Source organism: Carassius carassius, chromosome 42, assembly GCF_963082965.1.
Source record: "Carassius carassius chromosome 42, fCarCar2.1, whole genome shotgun sequence".
Taxonomy (NCBI): Eukaryota; Metazoa; Chordata; class Actinopteri; order Cypriniformes; family Cyprinidae; genus Carassius; species Carassius carassius.
This window is the reverse complement of record NC_081796.1, coordinates 25,395,969-25,421,298: the sequence shown is the minus strand read 5'-3', so window position 1 is coordinate 25,421,298 and position 25,330 is coordinate 25,395,969. Positions and strand designations below refer to the sequence as shown.

At 34.8% G+C, this 25,330-nt stretch overlaps 2 protein-coding genes across 5 annotated transcripts in view; one reads left to right on the top strand and one right to left on the bottom strand.

The window, feature by feature from the left end:
- The window catches only part of LOC132124352 (ankyrin repeat and fibronectin type-III domain-containing protein 1-like), a 65,388-nt gene that overhangs the window by 16,790 nt on the left and 23,268 nt on the right, over nucleotides 1–25,330 (top strand). For 3 of the 4 annotated variants that reach the window (XM_059535355.1, XM_059535356.1, XM_059535354.1), the window contains 2 exons: nucleotides 18,651–18,691; nucleotides 25,032–25,151. In XM_059535355.1, the coding sequence (XP_059391338.1) occupies nucleotides 18,651–18,691; nucleotides 25,032–25,151 (161 nt within the window). Of the gene's footprint in view, nucleotides 1–17,583; nucleotides 17,695–18,650; nucleotides 18,692–25,031; nucleotides 25,152–25,330 lie in introns of those variants that run through there. The other variant, XM_059535358.1, reaches the window with a different exon arrangement.
- LOC132124371 (zinc finger BED domain-containing protein 4-like) lies at nucleotides 10,805–12,210 on the bottom strand. Its single transcript, XM_059535391.1, has 2 exons — nucleotides 11,635–12,210; nucleotides 10,805–11,511 (listed from the first exon to the last, which is right to left on the bottom strand). The coding sequence occupies exons 1-2, from the start codon at nucleotides 12,058–12,060 to the stop codon at nucleotides 11,071–11,073; spliced, it is 867 nt and encodes a 288-aa protein (XP_059391374.1). The 5' UTR covers nucleotides 12,061–12,210; the 3' UTR covers nucleotides 10,805–11,070.

The window sequence follows — 25,330 nt, the reverse complement described above, 5'->3', positions numbered from 1 at the left end:
TTGTGTTCAGTGTGGACTGACAAATGCAGCAGGTTAGCGCAGTCTAAATTGGTAACTTTTATGAAATGAGTGACTTGTGGTTGCACTATCGCTCCAGATCTCTTTGAGTGTGAACGCCCCTTCAAGGTGGACTGATTCACTTCGGTTGAAGTGGGTGGATTTATTACGGCTTGTTTACAGCCTGTTTTTTTGCTTTTGCCTTCATGGTCTGCAGCCTTCTGTCAGAGACTCTATTTTGTTTTTAATAAACTGACACTTATTGGTTGTTCGGCGTGAAGGGTGTATAAATATATATAGGAGTGTGTGTGTGTGTGTGGACTGGCTGTCTCCCAGCCATACACCCAGAGAATGCAGCCCTTCATATGCTTACAAGCAGTCCTTGGAAATCCTACTTACACAGAGCGCTACTACAAGAAGAGGAGTGTGTGTGTGTTTATAAATATGTGTCATTGTCTCTGAATCTGTCTACTACATCACGCATACACACTCACACTTCATGCTCCGTGGTATGCACATTTCAGAGCAGCTTGTTTTGTAACCATGAGGACTCTGGGATTGGCTTGAGCTCCGGTGGCTGACTGATGTGTTGAATGTTTTAGCTGGAAATAAAGCACATCGATGCAGCCAGTCGATGTAAACACAACCCGAAAACAGAGATGTTTTTAATAACATTCAAGTTCCATTACAATGAACGGATTCAGAAATCTGATTCAATGATTTGTTTGCGTCATCAATGCAGCTTTTTAATATAAACATTTATCGTTTTATATTTTTATTTTAGTGTTGGAGTAAAACTACTAAATATGAAAAATGAAACAATAAATATAAATGTAAGTTAATATTGCTGTTAAGGAAATATATATATAATTTTTTTTAAATGTTTCATTTTTTTTTTTACCCATTGAATGAAATTTGTTAAATCTGCTTGTTTGAAATGACGGTTTATGTAAAAAAAATAAAAATATTAAAAAAAACAAGACCTTTCAGAGCCAAAACAAAAACATAATGATTTTCAAAACAAAGAAATCATGACAAATTTTACATTTACTTCTTTGCTCTGATATGAAATGTTTATAAAAGGGTGTTTTATTATTATTGTTACTTAAATTTTTTTTAGTGCAAACTAAAACTAAAATTAAACAACAGATATTTCATATGCACTAAAATTTACATTTTAGTGCATATTAAAATTCTGTGCAACCAGTATTTACTTATTAATATTACATATAATTGTCTTTGCTCATTTAGTGATTTACTTATTTTATTATTTATTTTTCAAGATTTTGAATCTGGTTAAAATGATGGTTCTTTTGAAATATAATTTTTTTTTATAATAATAATAATATTATTATTTTTCATTTTTAATTTGGTCCGTCAGTCTTATTCTTGCAGCTTTCATGCACCAACATCACTGAAAGTTTAAAATTCCATATAATTTACTATAAGATGTCCGTGTCTTTCTTTCTTTCATTTGTGGTTAAAAAGTATATACTTAAAAAAAAAAAATAATGATGACATAGTGGTGAGTAAATTATCAGGACATTTTTTTTCTGGACGTGAACAAAATTTGGAAGGCTTTCTTATTCCTGACACGTTCCCAGATGAGCATGAAGGAACTTAGACACCATCAGAGATGCAGACGCTCTAAAAAGATCTTTCAGAGAGCAAAGAGATAACAGAGACTCTCTGAGCTTTTCATTTTGGAAAGATGGACATTACCTGGGCAAAATAGAAAGTTTTCAAAGGACGCCCTCACAGATGTCATGTGTTTCATCATTCGTTTCCGTGTGAAGGCCAACTTCATTTGGGTGTCAAGATTGCATCCATCTGATTAAATTTAATTAATCAATCAAACCCGAAATCATAAGCTAGTTAAATATTTAAACAGACTTGCAACTGATATTTAAATAATTTGCACATGCACCTCGTCTCAGCATTTGTCTTCATCATCTTCTTTCTTTTTGGACTGTTGTCATTACAACACCAGTTTTTGAAAATGAAAGATCAGATACGTTTGTTGCATGTAATTGTATGCGCGCTCTTATGAGCAGTTTGCCTTCGAGCGTTTGCATATATAATGCAGATGTGAGTAATTATGGCACTGGCTGAAATCTTTGTATATAGTGAGTCATTGGTTATGTCACATAAACCCTCTTGGGCTCGAAACACATGCTTTACTGGTACCCAAATTCACATAGATTTTCTAATTCTACTCATATTGCAGTTTGATCTGCTTTGTTTTTATTTCTGAATTGGCTGATATTGAGAGGTGATCATATCAGGGCTTACTATACGTTTTCCTAATCAAACCATAAACTTTGTTTGTAATGTTATCAGTTATCATAGCAACCATTAGTACTTATTTAATTATGTTATAAGTAGGTAAAGTCTCAGAAAGGAATGTCCAAAAGCTGTCACTGGTACAGTAACCTTGAAAAAGGTACACCTCTGTATCATTTTCTTTTCCCCAAAAAGGTCCATATTAGTACCTTAAATGTATACATTAGTACCTAAAAGTACCATTTATTTGGGTCCCATGAAATGCATTTTATTTTTCCCTAAATTGTGTACTAATTTTCTTTATTTTGTGTTTAATGATTTAATATAAATGTAATGCAAAAATGGTGTCTATTGAAATCTAATTAATAACACTTTAACAATTAAAGAAATCTTTTAATATTTAATTAAATAAAAATATAACAATTTACAACAAAACATTGCATTGTTCCTTTTTTTTACAAATGAGATGCCACACAACAAAACTGTATAATTTTAATGGATGAAATATCTTGGATTTATGGTATTTCTTAAAATTACAGTACATTTTAGTGTACAGTAATAATATATTTCTGTCATAATTTCTTCAATTTAAAACATTTATTTTTATTTTGACAGGTTTCCATTTTACTTGTTTTTTTTTATTTCAGTGTGTATTTGACAGTAGTTTTTCTGAAATGATGGGTTGAAAAGCTTTTGAAATTAGTTGAAGTACATGTGAGATTTTTATATTGCATTTTTTAATATTCATACTTGTTACAACACTATTTTAAGACCAGTTTCATCCTGCTAGAAAACTGCTGTAATTCTTTATATGAATCAGTAACACTTTAGGGACAAATTCTCACTATTAACTAGTTGCTTATTAGCATTTATATTACTAGCATATTTGCTGTTTATCAGTACTTATAAAGCACATATTAATGCCTTATTCTGCATGACCAAATTCTTGATTTCTTAATTCAACCCCATTGCTAAACATAACAACTAACTTACTAATTATTAATAAACAGCAAATGAGGAGTTTGAGGCAAAAAATCTTAAATTGTTTGTTGTTGTTGTATAATATTTTTATAGAGGCTTTAAAAAAAATCCAAAGTTTCTGTGTTTTAAATTAGTGTCAGAAATATTTAGTTTGATTGTTTGTTTCTATTCAGTTTCTGTTTTGTTTATTGTCATTCTGTACATATTGACACAAGAACAAAATGTGTGTTTAGGTTCAGGAGCGTATCCATAAAATCAACATACAAGAAGTTAAGAATAACTAACTTATTTATTGAAAAAACTTTTATTGGGGCAATTTAGCAGTTTTTAGAGGTTTTTTTTATATGTTTTTGTGTTTTTAAATTGTGTTTGTCTGTTTCTTACAATTAATTTCATAATTAAATGTTTATTTATTTATTTTAAAAATACATTTATAATAGCATTTTTAAAAAATAAACCACATTTCAGAAGTTTTTTCTTCTGTTTTTCAATGTTTTACAGCGTTGCTGTTTGAAATAATATGTTTTGATTTAATTTAGTGGAATGTTTGTTTACTTTTTTTAAATTAAGAAATTAGTTTCAGAGACATTGTGGCTGTTTTTCCCAAATACATTCTAGAATATAATATACTGAAATATATCTAATGCTATAACAGGTAAAGGACCCAAGTATTCAGTTATATATTATATGATTTCCCCTTTTAAATATCTGGGGCTTTAGACACTTCAGCTGACATCTTTCCACCAAACTCAGTTCATTTCAGCTAGTTAGCATGTGAACATCTGATCAAATGTCATGCTAATTCAAACTATAATTTAAAGGTAGTGATATGTGTGTCAGAGTGTATGTCTCAGTATGTGTGTATGAGTGTGTGAATCAGTGTATAAATGTGTGTATGCGTGTTGGCATAATCCCATTCAGGAAACAGGTATTCTGGGCTGCTGGCTTCTATTTATTCACACGGACATGCAAAGGCATCCGTAAGCCTCCATTAAGACAGGAATGGAATGTATTGAGACCTGTCCACACACACACACACACACACACACACACACACACACACACACACACACACACACACACACACACACACACACACATATGCGCGCTTGCAAATTTCCATGGAGCAGGTTCCTGCTTTGGTGTAGGTGAAAGCTTCTCTGCTGCTAACTTTAGAATGCTTAAATATCCCTGTATAAAAACACATTAGCTTTGACTACACACACAAACACACGGAGAGATGCACACACATCGACCTGCACATGCATAGCACAATACTAAACACACAACATGCATGTTCCCTAAGTGCATTAATATTTCTGTTATCACACACACACACACACAGGTGTGTGTCCATTCATAGACTGGGCTCTTGCCATCTCAAATCCATCAGATTCCAGGGTCTGATCCGGGTCTCAGTGGGACATTAAAGTTTTTTCCGCTTGGGAATTTTGGGGAAATTATATTCATGTTGTGCAGCGATAGCATCAGCATTCCGAGTGCTCTGATTGGCTGTGGCCCTCTCCGTCTGCTGTGAGAGCGATAGAGGGATGTGGAGTGAGTGGAAAGTTAGCAGCAGTGGATGACTGAGAGATGAAAGGATGGCAAAAGCCAGGATGGAGGGGTTGACAGAGAGATGCTGCAGAAAAGAGTGAGAGAGAGAGAGAGAGAGAGAGAGAGAGAGAGAGAGAGAGAGAGAGTGGGCTGATATCTCTTTATCCCTGGCGTCTGGTGAGCGGCGCTTTGTTCTGGACGTGTGTCTGTGTGTGAGGAACGGCTCAGTGGCACCACACCCCTCAGATGATACAGTAATAATAATAATAATAATAATGCAATAGATTTATTGAAACTAATATAATATAAAAGTAGGGATGTCCATTGATTAAACATTGTTATCAAACTATATTTAAACATGATGATTAATTTACCAAATTCAATAATTAAGTTGCATATATAAATTACTTGCATTTTACAAACTAAACTTGTTTATTTTTGTTTAGTTTAAGTTACTAAATAAACTTAAATGTAATAAAAAAGATATAGACATTTAAAAAAAAAATTTAATCTAATACAAATAACAAATATGCATTAAATGAAATATTTCAAAACTTTAACGTATTTTATTTCAGCTAGTTTTAGTTATTGAAGTTGAAGTACTGAAATAAAATAAACTAAATGAATTCAAACTTAAAACTGTATAATGTCATTTTAAAAACAAACAAGAACGAATAAAAATGACTAAAACATTAAAATTAAAATAGAAAATGTAGAAATAGAAAATATTTAAATAAAATTGAATTAAAACTGATAATGGTACAGTATATAAATTATAGTAAATTAACACTGCCTGGTGAGAGATGGTAAATGTAAATGTAAAATTTTTATAATTTATTTTGACCATGTTTATTAGATAAATAATTATGTATTTAAATGTCAAACAATGTTAAAAATAAAAGGTTTGCCATTAAAAATATTTATGTTTAATGTAATTTATCTTTGGTAGTCCTGCTGTGTATTCACCATTGAATCTAACTTAAACTAAAGTGCAATTGTAACCATTTTCAGAGCTGTAGAAACACTAATAGAATACACTAATATAAACAAATATGGTAGAAACACCAATGTGCTCTCACACACTCTGTCATGCCCTTTTCATCAGTGCAGGACTCTTTGAGGTCACTGAGCGCGATCGCAGTTTCACAGGTTCAGTTACAGACAGACGGCTGGTAAAGGAGAGAGAGACTGATGCTGATGCAACTTTAGACCTGTGTGTTTCCAGTAGAGCCCCCCTCAGCTTTCTTACACACACACACACACACACACACACACACTGGGAAGGTTTGAGGTGGCGCCCTGACCTCTTTATTTATTAGCTCTGCTGAGCTGTGGAGTCTGTGGTATTTTCTTCCGAAATGCCATGCATGTGTGAGTGCATTTACGTGTGTGTGTGTGTGTTTTTGCATGCTCAGGCTTCAGGTATTCAGCAGGTTCAAATTTTAGATCACTTCACCAACCTTAACACACAAAAAAACAGCGCTGGCGAACAGATTAACAGCCTTTAGTTGATCTTTCCTATGCCTTTTTTTAAATTATTGTTACATCTTGGTTCAAAATCATAAAATGCTACTTTTTCCATTTTGTTTTTATTTATATTATTTTAAACTAATTATTTATAAATTTTAAATCTTTCTAGCTTGTGGTTCAGAAATTACACTGCCATAAACCATGATTTGCTACTTGTTAATTGGTCGCAGATAGCATTAGGGGGAGGGACATTCTCATTCTAACGCATTTGATTGGACAGAAATCCATGCAGTCCAGGATGAGTCATCAATATATTAAATCTGTTTTAGACGAAAAAGACTATATTTTAAACATGAATATGTGTTTAAAATAATATTTAGGAGTACACTAGCATATCGATGTGACTAAAATGTTAACAGGCACCACCTAAAAGCCACTAAATTCTAGTTTTAATATCATGATGTTTCTAATTATTTATTTGTTTTATTTGTACAGTAAAGATGGGAATCAATTCATTTTGGCTTGTAACATGTTAATCAGATGTTGAGTGTGGTTCGTGGTTGTGCACGTCTGTGTTTATGTGAGTGTTTTTGTGTCTGACTGCAGCACGTAAACAAACCAAATACCGTGAGAACGGAGAGGTGTGAAGAGCGTCTCTCTCTCTCTCTCTCTTCTACTTGGGCTCTCTGTCTGTCTCCATGTCTAGCTCCCGACCCCAAACCAAAATGAGTTTTCCTCTTGTGTCAGCAAATAATCGGAGATCGCTCCTAACCCTGCGCGAGCCTATCAGACACACACACACATGCATACACGTCAACAAATCAGAGCTTTCACATATTCAACAGTCCTCAGGATCAGTTCACTTATTTATTTAGGTATTGATGTTGTTTCTTTATTGGGACTTGTGAGGCTGTTTTTACACATTTCATTTAGATGTTTTCAATGTTACAGATTATTATCCTCAGTCGTTTTTTTCTGCTTTTTCAGTGGGGAAATGTTCACAGATAAATGTTTTTTACTGATCTTCAGCTTATCATGGATCTAAAATTACATGTGCCTAAAAACCCCAATCAACCCTAAAATCAAATAAAATCTTAATATAAAATGTTTAATTATGTTTAATAAAAATGTTGAATAAAAATGTTTTTATTAAACATTTTTATTGTTTCATATTTTTTTCATATTTTATATTTTTATGCAATACACATCTCAATAACATAAAAAGATAAATTTATTTATTTTTAATATTTTTTTTATGCAAAACACAACTCAACACACTATGCAATAAACTAAGTCTCTTCTGCTCACCAAGGATGCATTTATTGAATCAAAAATACAGAAAAAAATGTAATATTGTGAAATATTATTACAATTTTAGAATCTGTATTCTGTCTAATGTGCTAATTTATTATCAACTGCTGTTTAATATATTTTTGGAACAGGTGATACATTTCTTCAGGTTCTGACCCAAACTTTTGAACGGCAGTGTGTATGTTGTTACAGAAGAAGTCTATGGGTTTGAATGGCGGTCAGTGGATCCAGCTGGTGTAGTTACAGCTTCTACCAGTAGAGGCGCCCTGGACCACGATAACGTCTCCACTCATCCACTTCTTCTTCTGTTCTCTGTTTGTGTGCCATGCCTTGTTTGATATCGGCTCCTTCCTTCTCTTTTCATCTCACTTTTCATTTCCATTGCAGCAGAAGCACTTCACAAGCACACCAGCATGAAGAGCCAGACTCATGCTTGATGATTAATGGCTCATTTAACACTAATGAAGGAAAATAAACAGAGCGAGCTGCAAGAAACAGAACATGTAGAGGCGACCTAAACAGATTTCTGCGGTTTGGATCAATCACAGTCATTGCTTTGAAACGTGGCAGCGTGCAGCATTGTGATAAGAGACCCACACCCATAATAAAGCAAAAAAAACTAACAGATAGGAAATGTAGATACGGGCCGTTGTGCAGCAGTCAGTAAATCAGGGTCTTACGGACCCACCGCCGCGGCTGGCATCAGTCTGCATGCGAATGACTTCATCGTGCAGATGACAGCATGTCTTCTAGCCCCATTACCCTGATTTGAGGTGGCTACCAGATTAATGGGTAGCATTCAGTCGCTCCCCAAAGGAACCACAAGCGAACACCCATCAGCACACACACACACACACACACACACACACACACACACACACACACACACACATGTGCTCATGAGGTTTCAGAGCGTCTGCGTCTCTCACTGTGACTCACTTCACATCAATGGCAATTGTCCGGTGACACTGAACACAGGTCTGCGGTTCTGTCACTCTGACACATTCCCTCTTTCCACAGCATCCTCACCCAGAGGAATCTTTTCTGCTCTTGAGGCTGCTCTTTAAATACAGGCTTCTCATGGACATGAAAAACCATAACACTAATAAAACCTTTTTTTTTCTTCATTTTTTCATGCAACACACAAGGCAAAAACATAAACAGAAAAGTAATTGTATTTAAGTTTATTCAGAATTTTATAATCAGTACACAATTCAGTAACATACACAGATAAATAAATTCTCCTGATCTTAAAAAGCCTTTTGGTCTAAAAGCTTCTGCTTAAATTAATGAGCCTAATTTTGCTGACACATATAAGTGTGAATTTCTTTACAAGACTAACATTTTAATTTAAGAAAACTTAACAGAATATGTTTTGAATGTATCTGATTATGTATAAGGAAATTGTTAAATATTGTTTTAATGAAAGACTCAACTCCAAAACATACACAGATAAATTAAAGTTTTTTTTATGCTTTATACAACTCAAAAACATAAACAGAAAAATAAATGTTATTTTATATTTACTTTTTTCATGCAGTACACAACTCAAAACTGTAAAACATACCAGAATATTATTCTTTTTTATTATTCTATTTTATTTTTATGTAATGCACAACTCAAACACATAAGTCAATAATTTTGTTTAATAAATATATTTTTTATTTTATTTTTAATTTTCATGCTACACACAACTCAAGTATTTTTTGCAATACACAACTAAAGAACAGAAACAATAAAATTCAAGGAAATTATTTTTGGCAAACATTTTGGTGTGTTTCTCATACAAAGACTTGGAATATAGCTCTCAAATCATATGGACTCCTGGTAGTTATCAAAAATAGAAATACAATTTCTCTCTTGGAATGATTTCAATATTACACTGAAGCATTTTTTTTCTCATTTAGATTGTTTTTGTCTAGCTGTGATGAAATCAGTTTGATTTGTGCATCAAATAAAATGCTTTTTAAAATCAAGCACAATTTTCTGATGCATAATCAGATACATTGTTAAAAGTCCGTTTTGTAAAGAAATTCACATTTAAATTTCTCTACAAAACTGGTTTTAATAATTTAAGCAGAAGGGTTTGGATCAAAAGGCTTTTTAGAACATTAGAGAAATATAAATCCAGTCAAGTGTTACCAAACGTTTCACTGCTACTGTATATGTTTTATAGTCTAAAATAAACAGAAATATTATAAAAGCTCTTATGTTTTGGAGAGCCGTTTCTATGATAATTAGCACACAGCCATGCGTGCAGACAGGAGCTGAACTGCAGATCATTATGGCAAGTGAACAGAGAGAAAAACACTTTGAGATTTTCCATTTCATATAATGTGCTGCAAATGTTTCCAATTTTCCATTTCATACTTGAACAAGCTTATTTGGTTAAAGGGGGTGTGAATGTGTGTCTTCCAGAGAGGCGAAGCTACAGCATCAGACTCTGATTTGGTAGATTTTTAGTTACCGGATTTAGAGGAATACAGAATCTCCCAGCGTGTGTTTATGTTCATATATATTCATGTGTGGCATCTAGGGCTGTTTCGAATGCCATTTTTTGAGCTTCGAAGCTTAGGTGGCAATCAATATCGAATATTCGAAGCTTCGGTGGGTGGGGCTAAATATATAATAATAGTGTCGGTTTGCATTTGTATCATCTTTCACGACTTCACGTTTCACTCTTCGGCATCGTAAATGTGTTGCGGCAGACCCAGTGGAGTGCAGTGTTGCATTTGGTGCAATATGATCAGGTGGCACACATTCTTTAAATATTAATAAACATTTAATAATCTTTTAAATAGAACAGTTTCCGGTACGCATTACACGGGCAGGTTTATGCTCCGAAAACGGACAGTGCACAAGTGATACAAAACACAAAGTCTGTTGAGAGCAAGAACTTTAATAAGGTATTAATAACGAACATTTCTTTAAAACAAATGAATCCCAAAACAGAAATTAAATTAGTAACACACAGTGATTTCAACGAACTGTAATAAATAAAGAACACGGTAGCATGCTTATAAACAGTTGAATAAGAATAAATGAATTGTTTTTAAAATGACACAAAATGTAATATCTATTACAATTAGTTTTATTCTATATAAGGGATTTATTTTGTCTTATTCTGACTTTTTGTTAATTTAAATCTTTAAAATGCGCGATGCTTTTATTGAAAGCATGTTGCGGTGTTTTTTTTAATTTATTATTATTAGCCTGCAGTTCGTTGAACTACATTCATTTATTATTCGTAAATGTAATAATTACTGACACCGTAACGGGTTGGCTATTTAAATTTAAAGTAATTGTAATAAATTTTATTCACTCCCTTATATAGAATAAACTGTAATAGGTTAAATAGAACAAGGTAATGTTAGCCTAGCTAGACAGCTCACATTTCAATGACAAAAATATTTAGGCTCTTTCAAACACTTATATAAATCGCAACCCAGTGGTTGGAAACTATTGTGAAACTACCTATACTCGTTTCATGTTGTGTGCGAGGAAGATGAGTTTGTCCACATTTTCTGGTAAAAGGGAACTTCGGGTCTTGTTGACGATGTAGCCAGCTTTTGAGAAAATGCGCTCTGATGGAGTTGAAGTGGCCGGAACGCAAAGAAGGTGTTTGGCTGCAAATGCCAGTTTAGGGTAGCGGTCACTGTTTTGCTTCCACCATGCCAGTGGGCCCGACTGTAATTTAGTAGCATCTCTCAAATACTGCTCCATCTCTGTCTTTGCGCTGTCTCCGCGTTCTTCTTCCTCTTCGTCATCAGCCTGCATCAGCATTGAAATCTCCTGCTGTTTTTTTTTGGCGGGTGGTGGTGGCGCATCCGTCTCCTCTTCTCCGTGGCTTGCTGACAGCTCTTCTCCCTTGCGAACGATCTGTTGCTGATGCAGATGTTCAGCTAGTCTGACAACCTAAACAAATAGCATTTTCTTAGTCTAATCTATGCGTAGCGCACACAATAATCTTAGTGGCATAATCACAATACATTTTAATTATTTACTATTATATAGTAGTAATAAAAATATAAGTCTAACCTCAATGTATACCAGGTCCTTCTTCTCATCCTCAAGGAATTTAAGGTGCTTAAATCTCACGTCTAGTGCTGAAGAAAGGAGATAGATGCTGGTGGGTTCCAAATTTAACAGTTCCCATCTGCTGTCGATCTCCTTGACAAGGGTATTCTTCATTTCTCTGATGGCAGGGCTGTCATCCTCTTCTGGTGACAGGTGGCGTTTCTTCAGGTTAAAGAGCATTGGCACTGTTGCCGACAACGACAAGTTTGCCTCCTGTGATAGTAGTTCTGTGAGTGTGAGCAGGGGCCCAAGTAATTCTGATGTCTCTTGTGCCAGTTTCCACTGGTCTCCTGTCAAGTCAAGGGTGCGATTTCCTTTCTTAGTGATGCTGGGATCTGACAAAACAGCTGTCACTGGCCATCGCTGCTCCACCAGTCGGTTAAGCATTTCATACGTAGAGTTCCAACGAGTAGCAACATCTTGAATGAGTTTGTGTTGTACAACGTTCTGCTGCGTTTGTTTCTCTTTCAAAGCAGCTGTAGCCTTGGCACTTTTTTTGAAGTGCCCTACGAGATTCCTGGCAGCTGAAACTGTGCGACGGATTCGGTCCAGTTTCAGAGCTTCATTTATGCATAGTTGCAGCGTGTGTCCTGAGCAGCAGACCCCTTGAACGGTTCCCCATTTCTCCGGTTCTTTATTCAGCGTCTCGGTGCACAGCTTCATATTGCTGGCATTGTCGTGAACAACGGCTATTCGCTTGTAATTTGGAATTGCGAATGCATCTGCCGCGTCTCCAAGCTGTTGTGCAATGTTGACTCCTGTATGGCTTGACTCAAATGCTTTGGTTTCCAAAACGAAGGCAGAGAGTTCCCACTCCTGAGTTATAAAGTGACAGGTGACAGCCATATACGCCTCCATACTCACGGAAGTCCAGATGTCCGTTGTGAAACTTAAGGCCGTAGCTTTTTCAACGAGAGCATAAATTTGGCCTCGCAGATCGCTGTATTTAAGAGACAGGGTGTTTGAAATACTGGAACGGTTTGGGACAGTGTAGTCTGGCTCCATTATCTTCATTAATTTTCTGAAGCCTTCGCCTTCAACTACATTAACGGGCCTCATATCCATAGCGACAAACTCCACTATGGCATCTGTTATCTCTCTCTTTCTTTTCTCTGTTAACGGTTTTCGGAATTGCAGGATCTGCTGTGAAGTTTTGGGTTTTGTTGAGCATGTTGATGGCTGCGATACCTGTGGATGTACCTATAAACAAATTATTATTAGCCTGTGCTGCTGTATGTTTTTAAATAGTGTCGTATTTGCAATTAGCCTATTTATCATAGCAAATTAAGCGCATAAAAGCAGTTTTTTTTTTTGTTTGTTTTTTTTTTGCCGCGTGCTACTTACAGAACTCAGGTGATTTTTCAAACTTGTGGTGCTGTTGTGGTAGGCCAGTTTCAAATCGCATATTTGACACACTGCCTTTGTCTTGTCATCCTCACTTAATTTAAAGTGCTCCCAAACAGCTGAGGTCTTGGGCATTTTGTACCTATTCAGTATGAGATGAAATAAATCACTACGTTCGCCAACGGGCGGTTCAAGCATGAGTGAGAATGAGTCCGCGACGGAAGTCACGTGTTGAAAAAAAAAAAAAAGAATATTCGAATCTCAAAACTGAAAATCGAATGCCACCCCACCGAACGAATATTCGAATATTCGATTATTCTAGTACAGCCCTAGTGGCATCATTAGTTCATTAATCTTCTCTTTTGAGTGACGTTTGCCCAGTCAGGGTCCCAAATCCTGGGATAGACTTGTCACGTGACTTCGCCCTTTCAGAGTAACTTTTCTAATGTAGAAATTTGTGAATAATATAATGACATTTTGTAAATATTTTTAGGGCCAGTAAAAAGACTATTTCCAGTCCTGCAAAAAAAAAAATATAGTAATTTACATTTTCCTGTTCATTCATGGAGGTTTATGAAGCTTGATAATTTTAAATATTAATTATAAATTATAATAGTAATTTTAAATAAAGAAAAGAAAAGGGCTCTCTGTTTTACGTTTAAAATGATAAAAAAAAAAACGATTAGAGCATTTTTTTATGCTGCAGCAGATATCATGAACTTGTTAGTGATCGTTCTAAAATAAGAAAGTCATGAATATTAATTGTTCAAAAAGTGCGAAAACCCATTTTTTTCTAAAAAGCTATTGTCTCTAAAAACATCATTAATTAGTATATTATTGTGATTATTTGTTAATGCATCAAATATTATTTCACAGTTAAAAATCTTAATATTCTGTAAATTGTATATGCATGTAAAGTGTATATTTTTTAATGGGTAAACATATAAAATATATAAACGTACATTTAATATGGAAGTATATTTTAAGTATAATTAATTTATAAGAAGTGTATTATGACTTTCTGTTAATGTATCTGTCATGAACTGCTCCGATACGCAAAGACTGATGATCCACTGCAGTGTTTATTCAGAGTGAAATTCACAATTGTGATCCAAACACAGGCAAAAGTCATATACCAGGCAAGACAATAACTAGAAACACGGACAAAGAATAATCCAGAACAAACCAAGACACAACAGCTCAGAAATGCAGTACATGACACATGCAAGACTTCACAATGAATGACTGAATGAACCAGGTTATATATAGGGTTAGCAGACAGGGTTAACAAGACACAGGTGCAAACAATGAGTGCTGATGAGTCCGGGCAAAGGATTATGGGAAATGAAGTCCAAGACAGAGCTATGAGTGCCCTCTGGTGTTTATCAAGGGCACTCCAGCTGATGATCATGACAGTATCAAATATTCTTTCACAGTTAAGTATAATATTCTGAAAATGATATGTGGATGTTTAAAATGTTTAAAAGTAAAGCTAAGTATAAAAGTATATTTAGTATAGAAGTTAATAGGGTTTAAAATATAAAATTTAATTAAATAAAACATGTTTTTTATTTTCAAAATAAGTACAAAATACTTTATAATAAGATTTTTGTTGATGCAAGAGTTAAAAGTCTACTATTCCGAAAAATTGTATGTGATTTGCAAGTTATATAAAACATTACAAATATCATAAAATAAATTTAAAAAAATATTTAAAATAGAAGTATATTTTAAGAGTAGTTATATGATAAAATTAGAAATAATTTAAATATAGATTTTTTTAAATAAGTAAAATATAATTTATACTATGTTTATGATTTATATAAGACATAGTATAGCATTTAAACTGAATATTATTTTTAAAACATAGATTATTTGTTTATGCATCAAATATTCTTTCACAGTTAAAAGTCTAATATTTTGAAAAATTGTCAGTAATATGTATGTAGGGCTGTCGCGATAACCGCAATATTGTAATACCGCGCTATTGACAAGCAAACCGCAGAGGAAAGATAGCAACCGCAGAAACCGCGGCAACCGCAGTGTTCAGTTTTTTTTTTTTTTAATGAGGCTGTGGCCTTCTTGTTTTTTCAATTTGTCACTGTGCATTCAATGTTAAATAAATTAATGATACAATATGGTTACGACTGTAATTTGTCGCGAGCCGTTGTAGCTTTATGGTGCTTCGTTTGTTTTGAATAGGCCGGCTGAAACGATGGAAGGCGCTCGATCTCCTCCCAAAACCTAATGTCACGTCGCCAGTTTGGGAACATTTTGGCTTTCAACCCAATGAAAAGGGCAAGCCAGCGAAAATAGATGAGCCGATATGCAAAATTTGCTGCAAAAAGGTTCCTGTGACACTGCAATACATCTAATTTGAGGTCATCGGGACATTCTAAAACGCTTAACGTGAAAAACGCTTAACGTGGTTTAATGTACCAATACAGTGATATTAACAGACCAAACTCACTAAACATCATATTAATAAAGTATATTATCTACAAAAAATCAGATGATCCCTGAATATGAATTTAACGCGTTTAATAACACGTTAAGCCTTTTCCTCTCATAGAAAACCATCATAAGGCTTAACGTGTTATTAAACGACTTGCATTCATATTCAGGGTTCATCTGTTTTTTTTTTTTTTTTTTTTTTGTACATCGTATACCACTTTATTAGTATAATGTTTAGTGAGTTTGGTTTTTAAAAATCACTGTCTTAGTACATTAAGCCACATTAAGCGTTTTCTTATAACGGTTTTCTATGGGAGGAAAGGCTTAACGTGTTATTAAACGAGTTGCATTCATATTCAGGGCTCATCTGATTTTTTTATAGATAGTATACTTTATTAGTATGATTTTTAGTGAGTTTGGTCTGTTAATATCACTGTCTTAGTACATTAAGTAATGTTAAGCGTTTTTCACGGTAAGCATTTTAATTTAAAGTGTCCCCTATCATCCAGCGCAGCTGCCCCCTCAAGCAAGCATCAGGTCGCGGAGCAACATCAAAAAGAACAGCTGAGACCGGCCGACAGTTAGGAGTAGCTGAAGCCTTTGTGAAATCGGTAAAATACAGCCGTGAAAGTAACAGGCATACCTGCTGAAGTCACGGACAACCTCCGCGTCAGTGCCCATACCCAGGAGAGCGTGAGCAGATAACGAGCTCACACACGTTATCTGCTTGAGGAGTGCATTGACTCCAACGTGAATCCACTGTCCTGTTGGGCCAGTGGTGGCGCGATAATCATCCTAGATTTCCACTGCTGTCCAAAGTCGCGTGCAAATATGTGTAATACATGTTAGAACTCTTTGATTTCTTAAAAAAAAAATGTATTGGAAAACACATGTTCTTGTTGCTGTTTGGCATTTAACAACAAACAAAAATGTTTTAAAACGTGTCTCTCTCTCTCAGTTAAAAAAGCAACAATATATGCTACAAAACTCAACGATAGAGCTTTGTATGCAGCAAAATCAGGATAAATTAGGTATGTTAAAAAAAGAAAAAAAAACACTTCGGTAATACCGCATATCGCGCTATTGAGCCACCCATAATAACCGCAGGGGAAATTTCTTAACCGCGACTGCCTTATATGTATGTATATTATATAGAAGTATTACAAATGTTTTTAAAGTTTAAAATATATAAGTATAAAAGTTTATTTAGTTTATATTTTCATATATTTTTTAAACAAGTCAAATATAATTTGTTTATATTGTATGTAGCTGAATGATTTTTTAAAGTGAAAGAAAACAAGGATTTCAGAGTTAAGTGATATCATGAAAAAAAATCAGTTTCAACATAATATTATGTTTATTATGTTAAATATTACATACTGTGGTGCATTAACAATTGTATAAATCTATTTGAATTTCAATGCATCAGTGAAATGTCAATAAACCAAACAGCAAAGCAGCTCATTTTCAGAAACACAAATTATCATTTGCAACTGCTTCCTCAACCAAAGCTGTTTATTTATTTATTTTTGATTATGTTCATTCGTCTGCTAGTCTGGAAGTTTCTGAAGAAATATTTGAAGATCTGCTAATGATGCCGCTCTTACTAAATCAGAGGAACAGAGACATTTCATCACATAAAAAGATAAGCAAGTGAATTAGGAGCCGCTGCATTAACCAAATGTCAAATAAAAAAGTGACAGGTGATGTTCTAGGCAGTTTAATGGCCTTTTCATATGGAGAATTAATGAAACATTGATTACAGATTGATCAGCTCCTGCTCACTAATGAATAAAAGTGTGATACGCCACTGACCTTTAGTTTAACTTTTATTGTTGCAGCTATTAGTATTCAGCACTGTTTAGAACACCTCTCTCTCTCTCTCTGTCTCTCTCTCTCTCTCTCTCCCTCCCTCTCTCTCTCTCTATCTTTCTCCCTCCCTCTCTCTATCTCTCTCCCTCTCTCTCTCTCCCTCCCTACCTCTCTGTCTCTCTCTCTCTCTCTCTTTCTCTGTTTACTGCACATTTAGTGAAGCTTATCGCATGGCAACCACAATTAAAGTACACCAAGTCAGCAGTAGCAGAGAAACAGACTGAAAAAACACTAAAACTCCTCCAGCAGCGAGAGAGAGACAGATAGACGGAGATAGTGTGTGTGTTTTAGTAAGTCTGTACCTGAAGAGAAGAAAAAGGAAGTACGACAGGTGAAACTGGAACGGCACAGGTATGTGATTAGCAGAATGCCTGAGGACCGTCTGTGTGTGTGTGTGTTTAGTAGTTTTGTTAAAGAGTTTTGCACACTAATCATACTCGATGCGTGCCGACATGCTGTGTTGAGTGATGCTCTCAGTGAGAAGTTCTCATTTGGTGGTTATGCTTTTGTCACAGCGCTCGTTTGCGCTGACGAACGGCTAATTCGTGTGGTTTGAGGCTGCTGAGGTGTGAAAAGTCTGAACACTGGAGATGATGTTCTGTGTTTTAATTCGCTGTGATTTCAGCGCTTCATACTTGAGTGTAGAAACGCAGTACTCACAGTGGCAGAGGAAGAACATCATCATCATCATCATCATCATCAGAGGTTAACAGGCATATGGATAACTTTGTATGAGTGAAGGTTTAAAATCATACTTTAGATGTCATAATTCAGTGTTTTTCTGTGTCGGAGACTCTGACAGGTAAAGGTCAGAATCACAGCGGTGATCATCCTGACTCCAGCTGTTAGCTTTGAAACAACCACACACCCTTTCAAATGTCACCACATCTGTCTGTCTGCCCATCTATCTATCTGTCTGTCTGTCTGTCTTTTCATCTGTCCATTGATAGCCGAATAGTTAAGGGTTAATGTACTGTTAGCCAGACATTATTACCAAATAATCCCTTGGTAGGGTACTGGAGACCATCTGATAATGTGTGTAAACCCACTTATTTCACGGCTGCTTCATCAAATGAATAAATAAATTTGTATGAAATACTTATTTGATACATGAGACAGATATGTTGGAGTTGGTTGGGTAAAAGTCACTTAAATGATTTAGTCAGATTATTTGACCACAGAATGTTGCAATTGACCAATCAGAATCAAGTATTCTGGAGTCCAATAATCTGTTAAATGACTGCATTGTTTGGAGATGATTGTATCTCTGTAAATTGGTCGTGACGCTGTGTTTGTGTGTGTTTCAGAGTCTGGGCTCCATCGACAGGAAGAGAACGCAGCAGAGAAGGTAAGACACGTCTGCGTCACGCTCTCATTCGGGTGATGCAAGGGTTAAATATGCCATAATGAAACAGTCAGGTCATTGGGAATGTGTTGAGCCACAGAACAGCGAGATAATCTAGTTTTAGCCAAACTGTAATCTAGAGTAAGCATATATAATAATAATATAATGGCAACCTGAATGCAATTAAGTGTTATTCTGAAGTGAGCATTTGCGAGAAAATACACTAAAGTGAGCTAAATTAGACATACAGTAACTTTCCTTTGGGGGCGTCTTCAACTGAGTAGGTGTTTCTTTCTTTGTTTTTTTATTTTAAAAATGCTAAAAAATTTCAGGGTACAGTTAGAATGAGTTAAGAGTTCACCTATAGTCAGTTTAATTAGTTATACATATATATATATATATATGTATAAGTGAGCGCTGTAACTTGCTCGTGTCACCTGTAGGTTACGCATCAGCTGCATTTGCGCAATCTGTGTTGCATCTCAACAATAAATGAGTGAAATCAGTCTCTTTAATGTTTTAGTGCTCCTGACATGTTAAATGGTCTTATTATTGGGTCTGTGTCTTTCTGAGTCTGTGAATTATGAAACTGTCACACAATGTGGTGTAGGAGAGCCTTCCTATCAACAAGAACTCCATGTTAACTTGGTTACTAGATTGAAAATGGAAAATCTCCTAAATCTGTCACTAATGAGAATTGAACCGCTGATCGGATCTAATCAAGCTACGAGCAAAAGATAAAGTCTTGTTTTCCTCTCTGGGAAGGTTATATAATTCTGCTTTGTAGGATTTTTACCCCAGATCGATTATAGCTGATTTAGTATTGCTTATTTGGCCTAATTAATGTCATCATTGTCAGTAATTGGTTAGTAATTAGTGTGTCTGTTCTGAAGCTCCATGAAGCAGTTAACAGTCTGTGTCAATTTTTCATCCTTGCTGAAAGTTAAACGTTGTGCAAAGCAACAAAATCACATTTAATAATTTCACAAAATCTAAAATCAAACTGACAGCAATTAAATACACTACTGTTCAAAAATTTGGCATCAGTAAGATTTATTAAAAATTGTACTTGAAGTTTCTTCTACTCACCAAGGCTGCATTTATTTGATCAAAAATACAGTAAAATTGTGAAATATTATTAAAATGTTAAATTGCTGTTTTCTATGTGAATATATTGTAAAATTGTATTTATTTTTGTGATCGAAGCTGTATTTTCAGCATCATTACTCCAGTCTTCAGTGTCTTCAGAAATCATTCTAATATACTGCTCAAGAAACATTTCTGATTATTATCAATGTTGAAAACAGTTGTGCTGCTTTATATTTTTGTGGAAAGCATGATCATTTTTTTGTTGGATTCTTTGATGGAAAAAAAGTTCAAAAGAACAGCATTTATATAAAAAATAATATTTTTTAGTATTATAAATATCTCTCACTTTTCATCAATTTAGTGCTTCCTTGCTGAATATGTATTCATTTGTTAAATTAATTAAAAAAAACATAGTGATCCTAAACTTTTGAACTTTTCAGAGACCTGTCACATGTGTCTCATAAGTTGTCTCAAATAGAATTGAATACAAGTTTTTCCAAGTTTTTTTTCTTTTTTACTAAAATGTGTATAGACAGTTTTTTTGAACGTAACTCTGAAATATACAATTTTGTTCATGAATATGCAGTTTACTTGCTATTAAGTGTCTTGTAATAAACGTTGGCAAACTTTGGAAGACTTTCCAGTCAGGCAGATTGAATGAAACCTGTGTGGCCTTCCTCTCAGAATTTCAATTCAGTCAGACACATTGTTTGTGAGTGAACGTAATCAGTGAGCGAACTGAATTAGTGAGGAAAAAATATGCATGTGCTGTAACCATTTGTGGTCTTGCGTTTGGACATCTAGCAACCGTTTGTGAACAAACCACATCAACCTTAAGTTGTAGGACTAGTTATTGTCGGTTGCATAACTGAAGGGAGAAAATGTAATGAATTTGCATGAGTGATATGTGTCAGCAGTGTCCGTATGTCTCTCTGTCTCTCTCTGACCCACATAAGCATTTTTCACATAGACAGTCTAATAACTTTAATAAGTGTGCATGTTTCTGTGTTTGGTTTTGTGGTTGATGTGTGTATGTGTAAAGGTTGACTCAGCCGTGTGTGTGTGTGTGTGGAGGGGCTGGTGTTGTGGTTTGCATCTTTGATGTGGTTTGGCCATGAAAGGTCTGACGGTTCCCCAACAGTGCCACGCCAGACACACACACACACACACACACACCTCAATAAAGCCCCACCAGAGGAACTTTCCCGCGAAAACATCGCCTGGCATCTCACTCATTTGTGTGTGTGTGTGGCATCGTCTTTTCCATTCTCGTTTTTCTCATACTCTCACACACAGACATATATATATATATATATATATATATATATATATATATATATGCACACATTTGGCCACAGGTCTGGTTGTAGGTATGGAGATGACACAGTCAAAACCACCGGCTTTGAGAGCTTCCTCACAAACACACGCTGTCATATGTTACCGTGTGTGTGTGTGTGTGTGTGTGTGGTTGGCGTCTATAAATGTCTGACACGTTCACACGTTCGTGATCCGCTCCAGAATAAATAATGGCCGTCTCCACTCTGATTGAAATCTTGATGCCCTGTGGAATTGTGGGATTCTGGAGGGAATGACAAAATGGGAGACACTTTCGGTCCATTCCTGCAAAGACCACAGTGAGAGAGAGAGGAAGGGAGAGGAGAGAGAGAGAGACATATGGCGAGTAGGTGGCCCTCTAGAGAAGCCACTTTTGTTTTGGAGTTCAGGGAACATGAATTAGAAGTGTGTGTGTGTGTGTGTGTGTGTGTGTGTGTGTGTGTGTGTGTGTACTAGACTGTACTGAATGAGTTTATAGCAGTATTGGGTGATGATATTCATAAACTCAACATTTCAGCTTCTGAAATTGCTTTTTGAGTGCACAGGCTATTGATCATTAGTCATTATATCATAGTCCTTTAGAAATGACCATGATAAATTCCAGTTTATTTCCTGGATTTGATCAAGATTTATTATTGCAATTCAGTGCAAATAATAGGGACGTAGGGAGGAAGAATTAGGGTTCATTGAAATTCCAAGAAATTAATTGAACTTTTTAGTTGACAACTAGAGAAGCAAAATTTATCGAGATTAACTTTTAATGTTGATTTGAAAGTTTTGACTAAAGTTTAAGAAGCCTCAAAAGGTGAAGGTTTATATGCTTGATAGACAGTTGGATAGACGTAATGATACATTGCCAGAAGTTGATTCTTTTATTCGGAATCACGTTAATTATGATTTTTGTTAATTGAAAGTAACACACAAATCCCAGTGCTAACATCAGAGGTGTAAAGAGTACCTGAAAACCTTTCTTGAGTAAATAGACAGACACCTGTCTAGATAAGTGAAAATGACTCCAAGGCACCAATTACAACACGACTTGAGTAAAAGCCTTTAAGTGGAAATGTCCAACACATTTGATGTGGTGTGTAGAGAGCTTTTATTTTAGCTTTAACTGACCAGTTTGTGTCTGCGCTGGCACTGCTGTTTAATACTGTGTGTGTTTGGTATTTATATGCTCATCTAATGAGCAGCCAGGGCTGAAGCTGGAGTCTGAGCACCCATCGACATCAAACACCACAGACAGACACTCGCCTCTCCCTCGCTCTCCACATCCACTCCAAACCTAGTGAGACGCCTACCTAGCCAGCATACAGATAGTACAGCCTTCAGTTAAAAAATACTTTGGACTGCATGCCAAATTTCCATCCAGTTGAATTACAGTAACAGACTTATTAACTTAATATGATGCATACATCAATGAAACAGGTGAGATTTACACACTCAAAAATGGTAGCATTAATAATAACGATTTGATTTGATTTAAATAATCATAAAATGCATTTATTCAGATTTTAGTACTATAACACAAATCTGACCTGTTTCATTTATGCAAGACTGGCAGCGTTGGGTAAGTTACTGTAAAAAAGTAATTAATTACTAGCTACTAATTACATCAACAGTGTAATTACTGTAGATTACTTTACTAATAACTCTCTCTAAAATATATTGCATTACTTATTGCAACCTCGACCAGTTGAATGATACATGGATGGACATAAAAACTGCTCTTTAAATTCTTTTAAATACATAATACAAAATTGCATAGATTTATCTTTGGACTGACCAGTGTATTTAAAGGGAGAGGGAATTGTTGGGAAACTGCTATGATTGCATAAATCTGTCCTGTTTCTTACCTGGATTGGATTTATTGATAATAAATATATAAACTGGGTTAATGTCTATTTAAAACAGATTCAATTTATTGTTTCTTTTAGAGAAATCCAACCTGTTTCAATGATTTACGACTAGCAAATATGCATCACATTACATTTAATAGTTTGGTAAAACAGCATGATTAAAATGCATGGAAATTTCAAATGCAATTCAAATACGTAAATCCTAAATTAAAACCTAAATATTCTTGAGTGTTCTATTGGCAAAATTCTGCAGTGTGTATCCTTTATAAACAAGGCAATCCCAGAATGCTTTGTGCAGCTGACTTGATTTTGAAACAGATCTTCTCTCTCTCTCGCTCTCAATCATGTCTAAAAGTGCATACAAATTAAGCATTGACTTGTGCCGTGTTTATGTTTGGTATTTATTTTTATACCGGCGTTTGTGTGTACATGTCCATACGGCGTGCGTGTGTGTGTGTGCTCTTGAAGGAGGTGATGTCATCACTAAGGCTTTCCTACTGTAAGAAATCTTCTAAAGGCATTACATCAGCACATGGGACCGAGCGCAGTGTCACCCAGAACAGCTGCCGGCAGAATCAGATTAATCCCGCTGTCCTTCTTCCTGTCTTATTCCCAAACGGCTTCTTTCTAGGAACATTCCTTTCTGGAAATACAGATGCGGTCACCTCTTTATGGCATGAACGTTTGGGACGTGCTGGCACTGCTGTTCGCCCGCTGACCTTGTCCTTCACTGTTTAAACATTCTTCAGTCACACTTGTTGACTTGTTTGTCATTAAGCGATTGTAGGATTGTTCATTCACGCATTTACAGCACTGTCAGACTCACACGCACAGATCTGCATATAGAGTCCACTGCTGCTGTTATGACGACACTGTTGCTAATGAGACGACAAATTCAACACATGCAATCCCTCTTACATAAAGTTTAACAGGGGAATCTCTTGGAGAACATCTCCAGGCCACAATGCACCTTATTGTGACATCATTTTCTTGATGATTAGACATAGTTTCCTTCTAAGTTTTTGTAAATAATTAATTTTTATATACAGTTGGTCCAAAAGTCTCAGACCTCATATAACATCTTTAAAAAAAATTACACCTGGGATTAAAAATAAATAAATTAAAATGCAAAAATTCTAACCTGGGAACAAACAACATTTTAGAATTTTGAAAGGTGTAAAACAGTGTAAAGAATTTATTTATTTAAATTTATTATATGATATTATTTAGTAGTTTTGTTATATTATCCACATTTTATTATTTATTTATGTATGTATCCATAATAACAATAATAATTTTATTATTAAATATGTTTTATTTTATTTTCATCATGTTTGTCCTTTTAGTTTTGGACAAAAGGATTTTTGATTTAACCAAGTTAAAATGTTTACATTTTTAAAGTGACGCTGAAATGTAAAATTGTACTATTTGTTTGTAATTGAAGATTAAATATTATACACATGATGGAAAATATTTGGTAAATCTCTGGACTGGTGAAAATCTGGAAATAAGCTAAATTGATAGTATTTTGAAGAATGTAAAACAATAAAACATTTTTATTTTGTTTATTCATTTATTATTTTAAGATTTTATTTATATTTATTAATTTTATTTGTTATTAATAAACACAAGTATTTTTATTTATATGTTTATTATTTGTTTTTTCATATCATTATCCATATTTGTTAATTATATATTATTATATATTATATTATATTATTATATTATTGCTATTAATAATAATAATAATAATTGTATTATTATTATTATGTTTTATTTTATTTCCATGATCTTCATCCATTTTTGGCAAAAGGATTTTTGATTGAAGTGATAGAAAAAGTTGATCTGCATTTTTAAAGCGACGCTGAAATTACTGAAATTAATCGTACTATTTGTGTGTCATTGAAGATCAAATATTTATACACCTGATTCATGATGAAACATTATGATGGGAAATGTTCGGTGACTGTTGTCAAGCACTGTGTGTTTAGGGAAACATTGAGTAAATCAGTGTATGTATTAGAGTAATCATGCTATTTCTGTGTGTTTGTGTTTCTCAGGACTGAGTCTGGGATTGTGAAGTTCACCCAGAGACTTTCTTTGAAGGACAAACACTGCAAGGACAGAAGTCAGTCGTCTAGACCTCCGGCCTACAGGAGGCGCTCTCTCAGCATGGACTGGTACCACAACATTTACATCAGTCTATGTTTTCAATAAGGTCATTTTTAAACACTTAAAACTAGTTTGCCAGAGATTGACCGGTCATTTGGACTCAAAAGATGCCAGAGAAGCCATGCTGGCTCTGAATGCTGCTAGTTACCCAACGTTTTCCTCAGCTCATCTCTACAGACATCATGAC

Bases quoted from the DNA above. Each gene is read 5' to 3' on its own strand.
- LOC132124371 (XM_059535391.1), bottom strand. From the start codon at position 12,060: ATGCTTAACCGACTGGTGGAGCAGCGATGGCCAGTGACAGCTGTTTTG. The intron at 11,512-11,634 runs GTTAGACTTATA...CTATTTGTTTAG, and splicing joins AGGACCTGGTATACATTGAG to GTTGTCAGACTAGCTGAACA.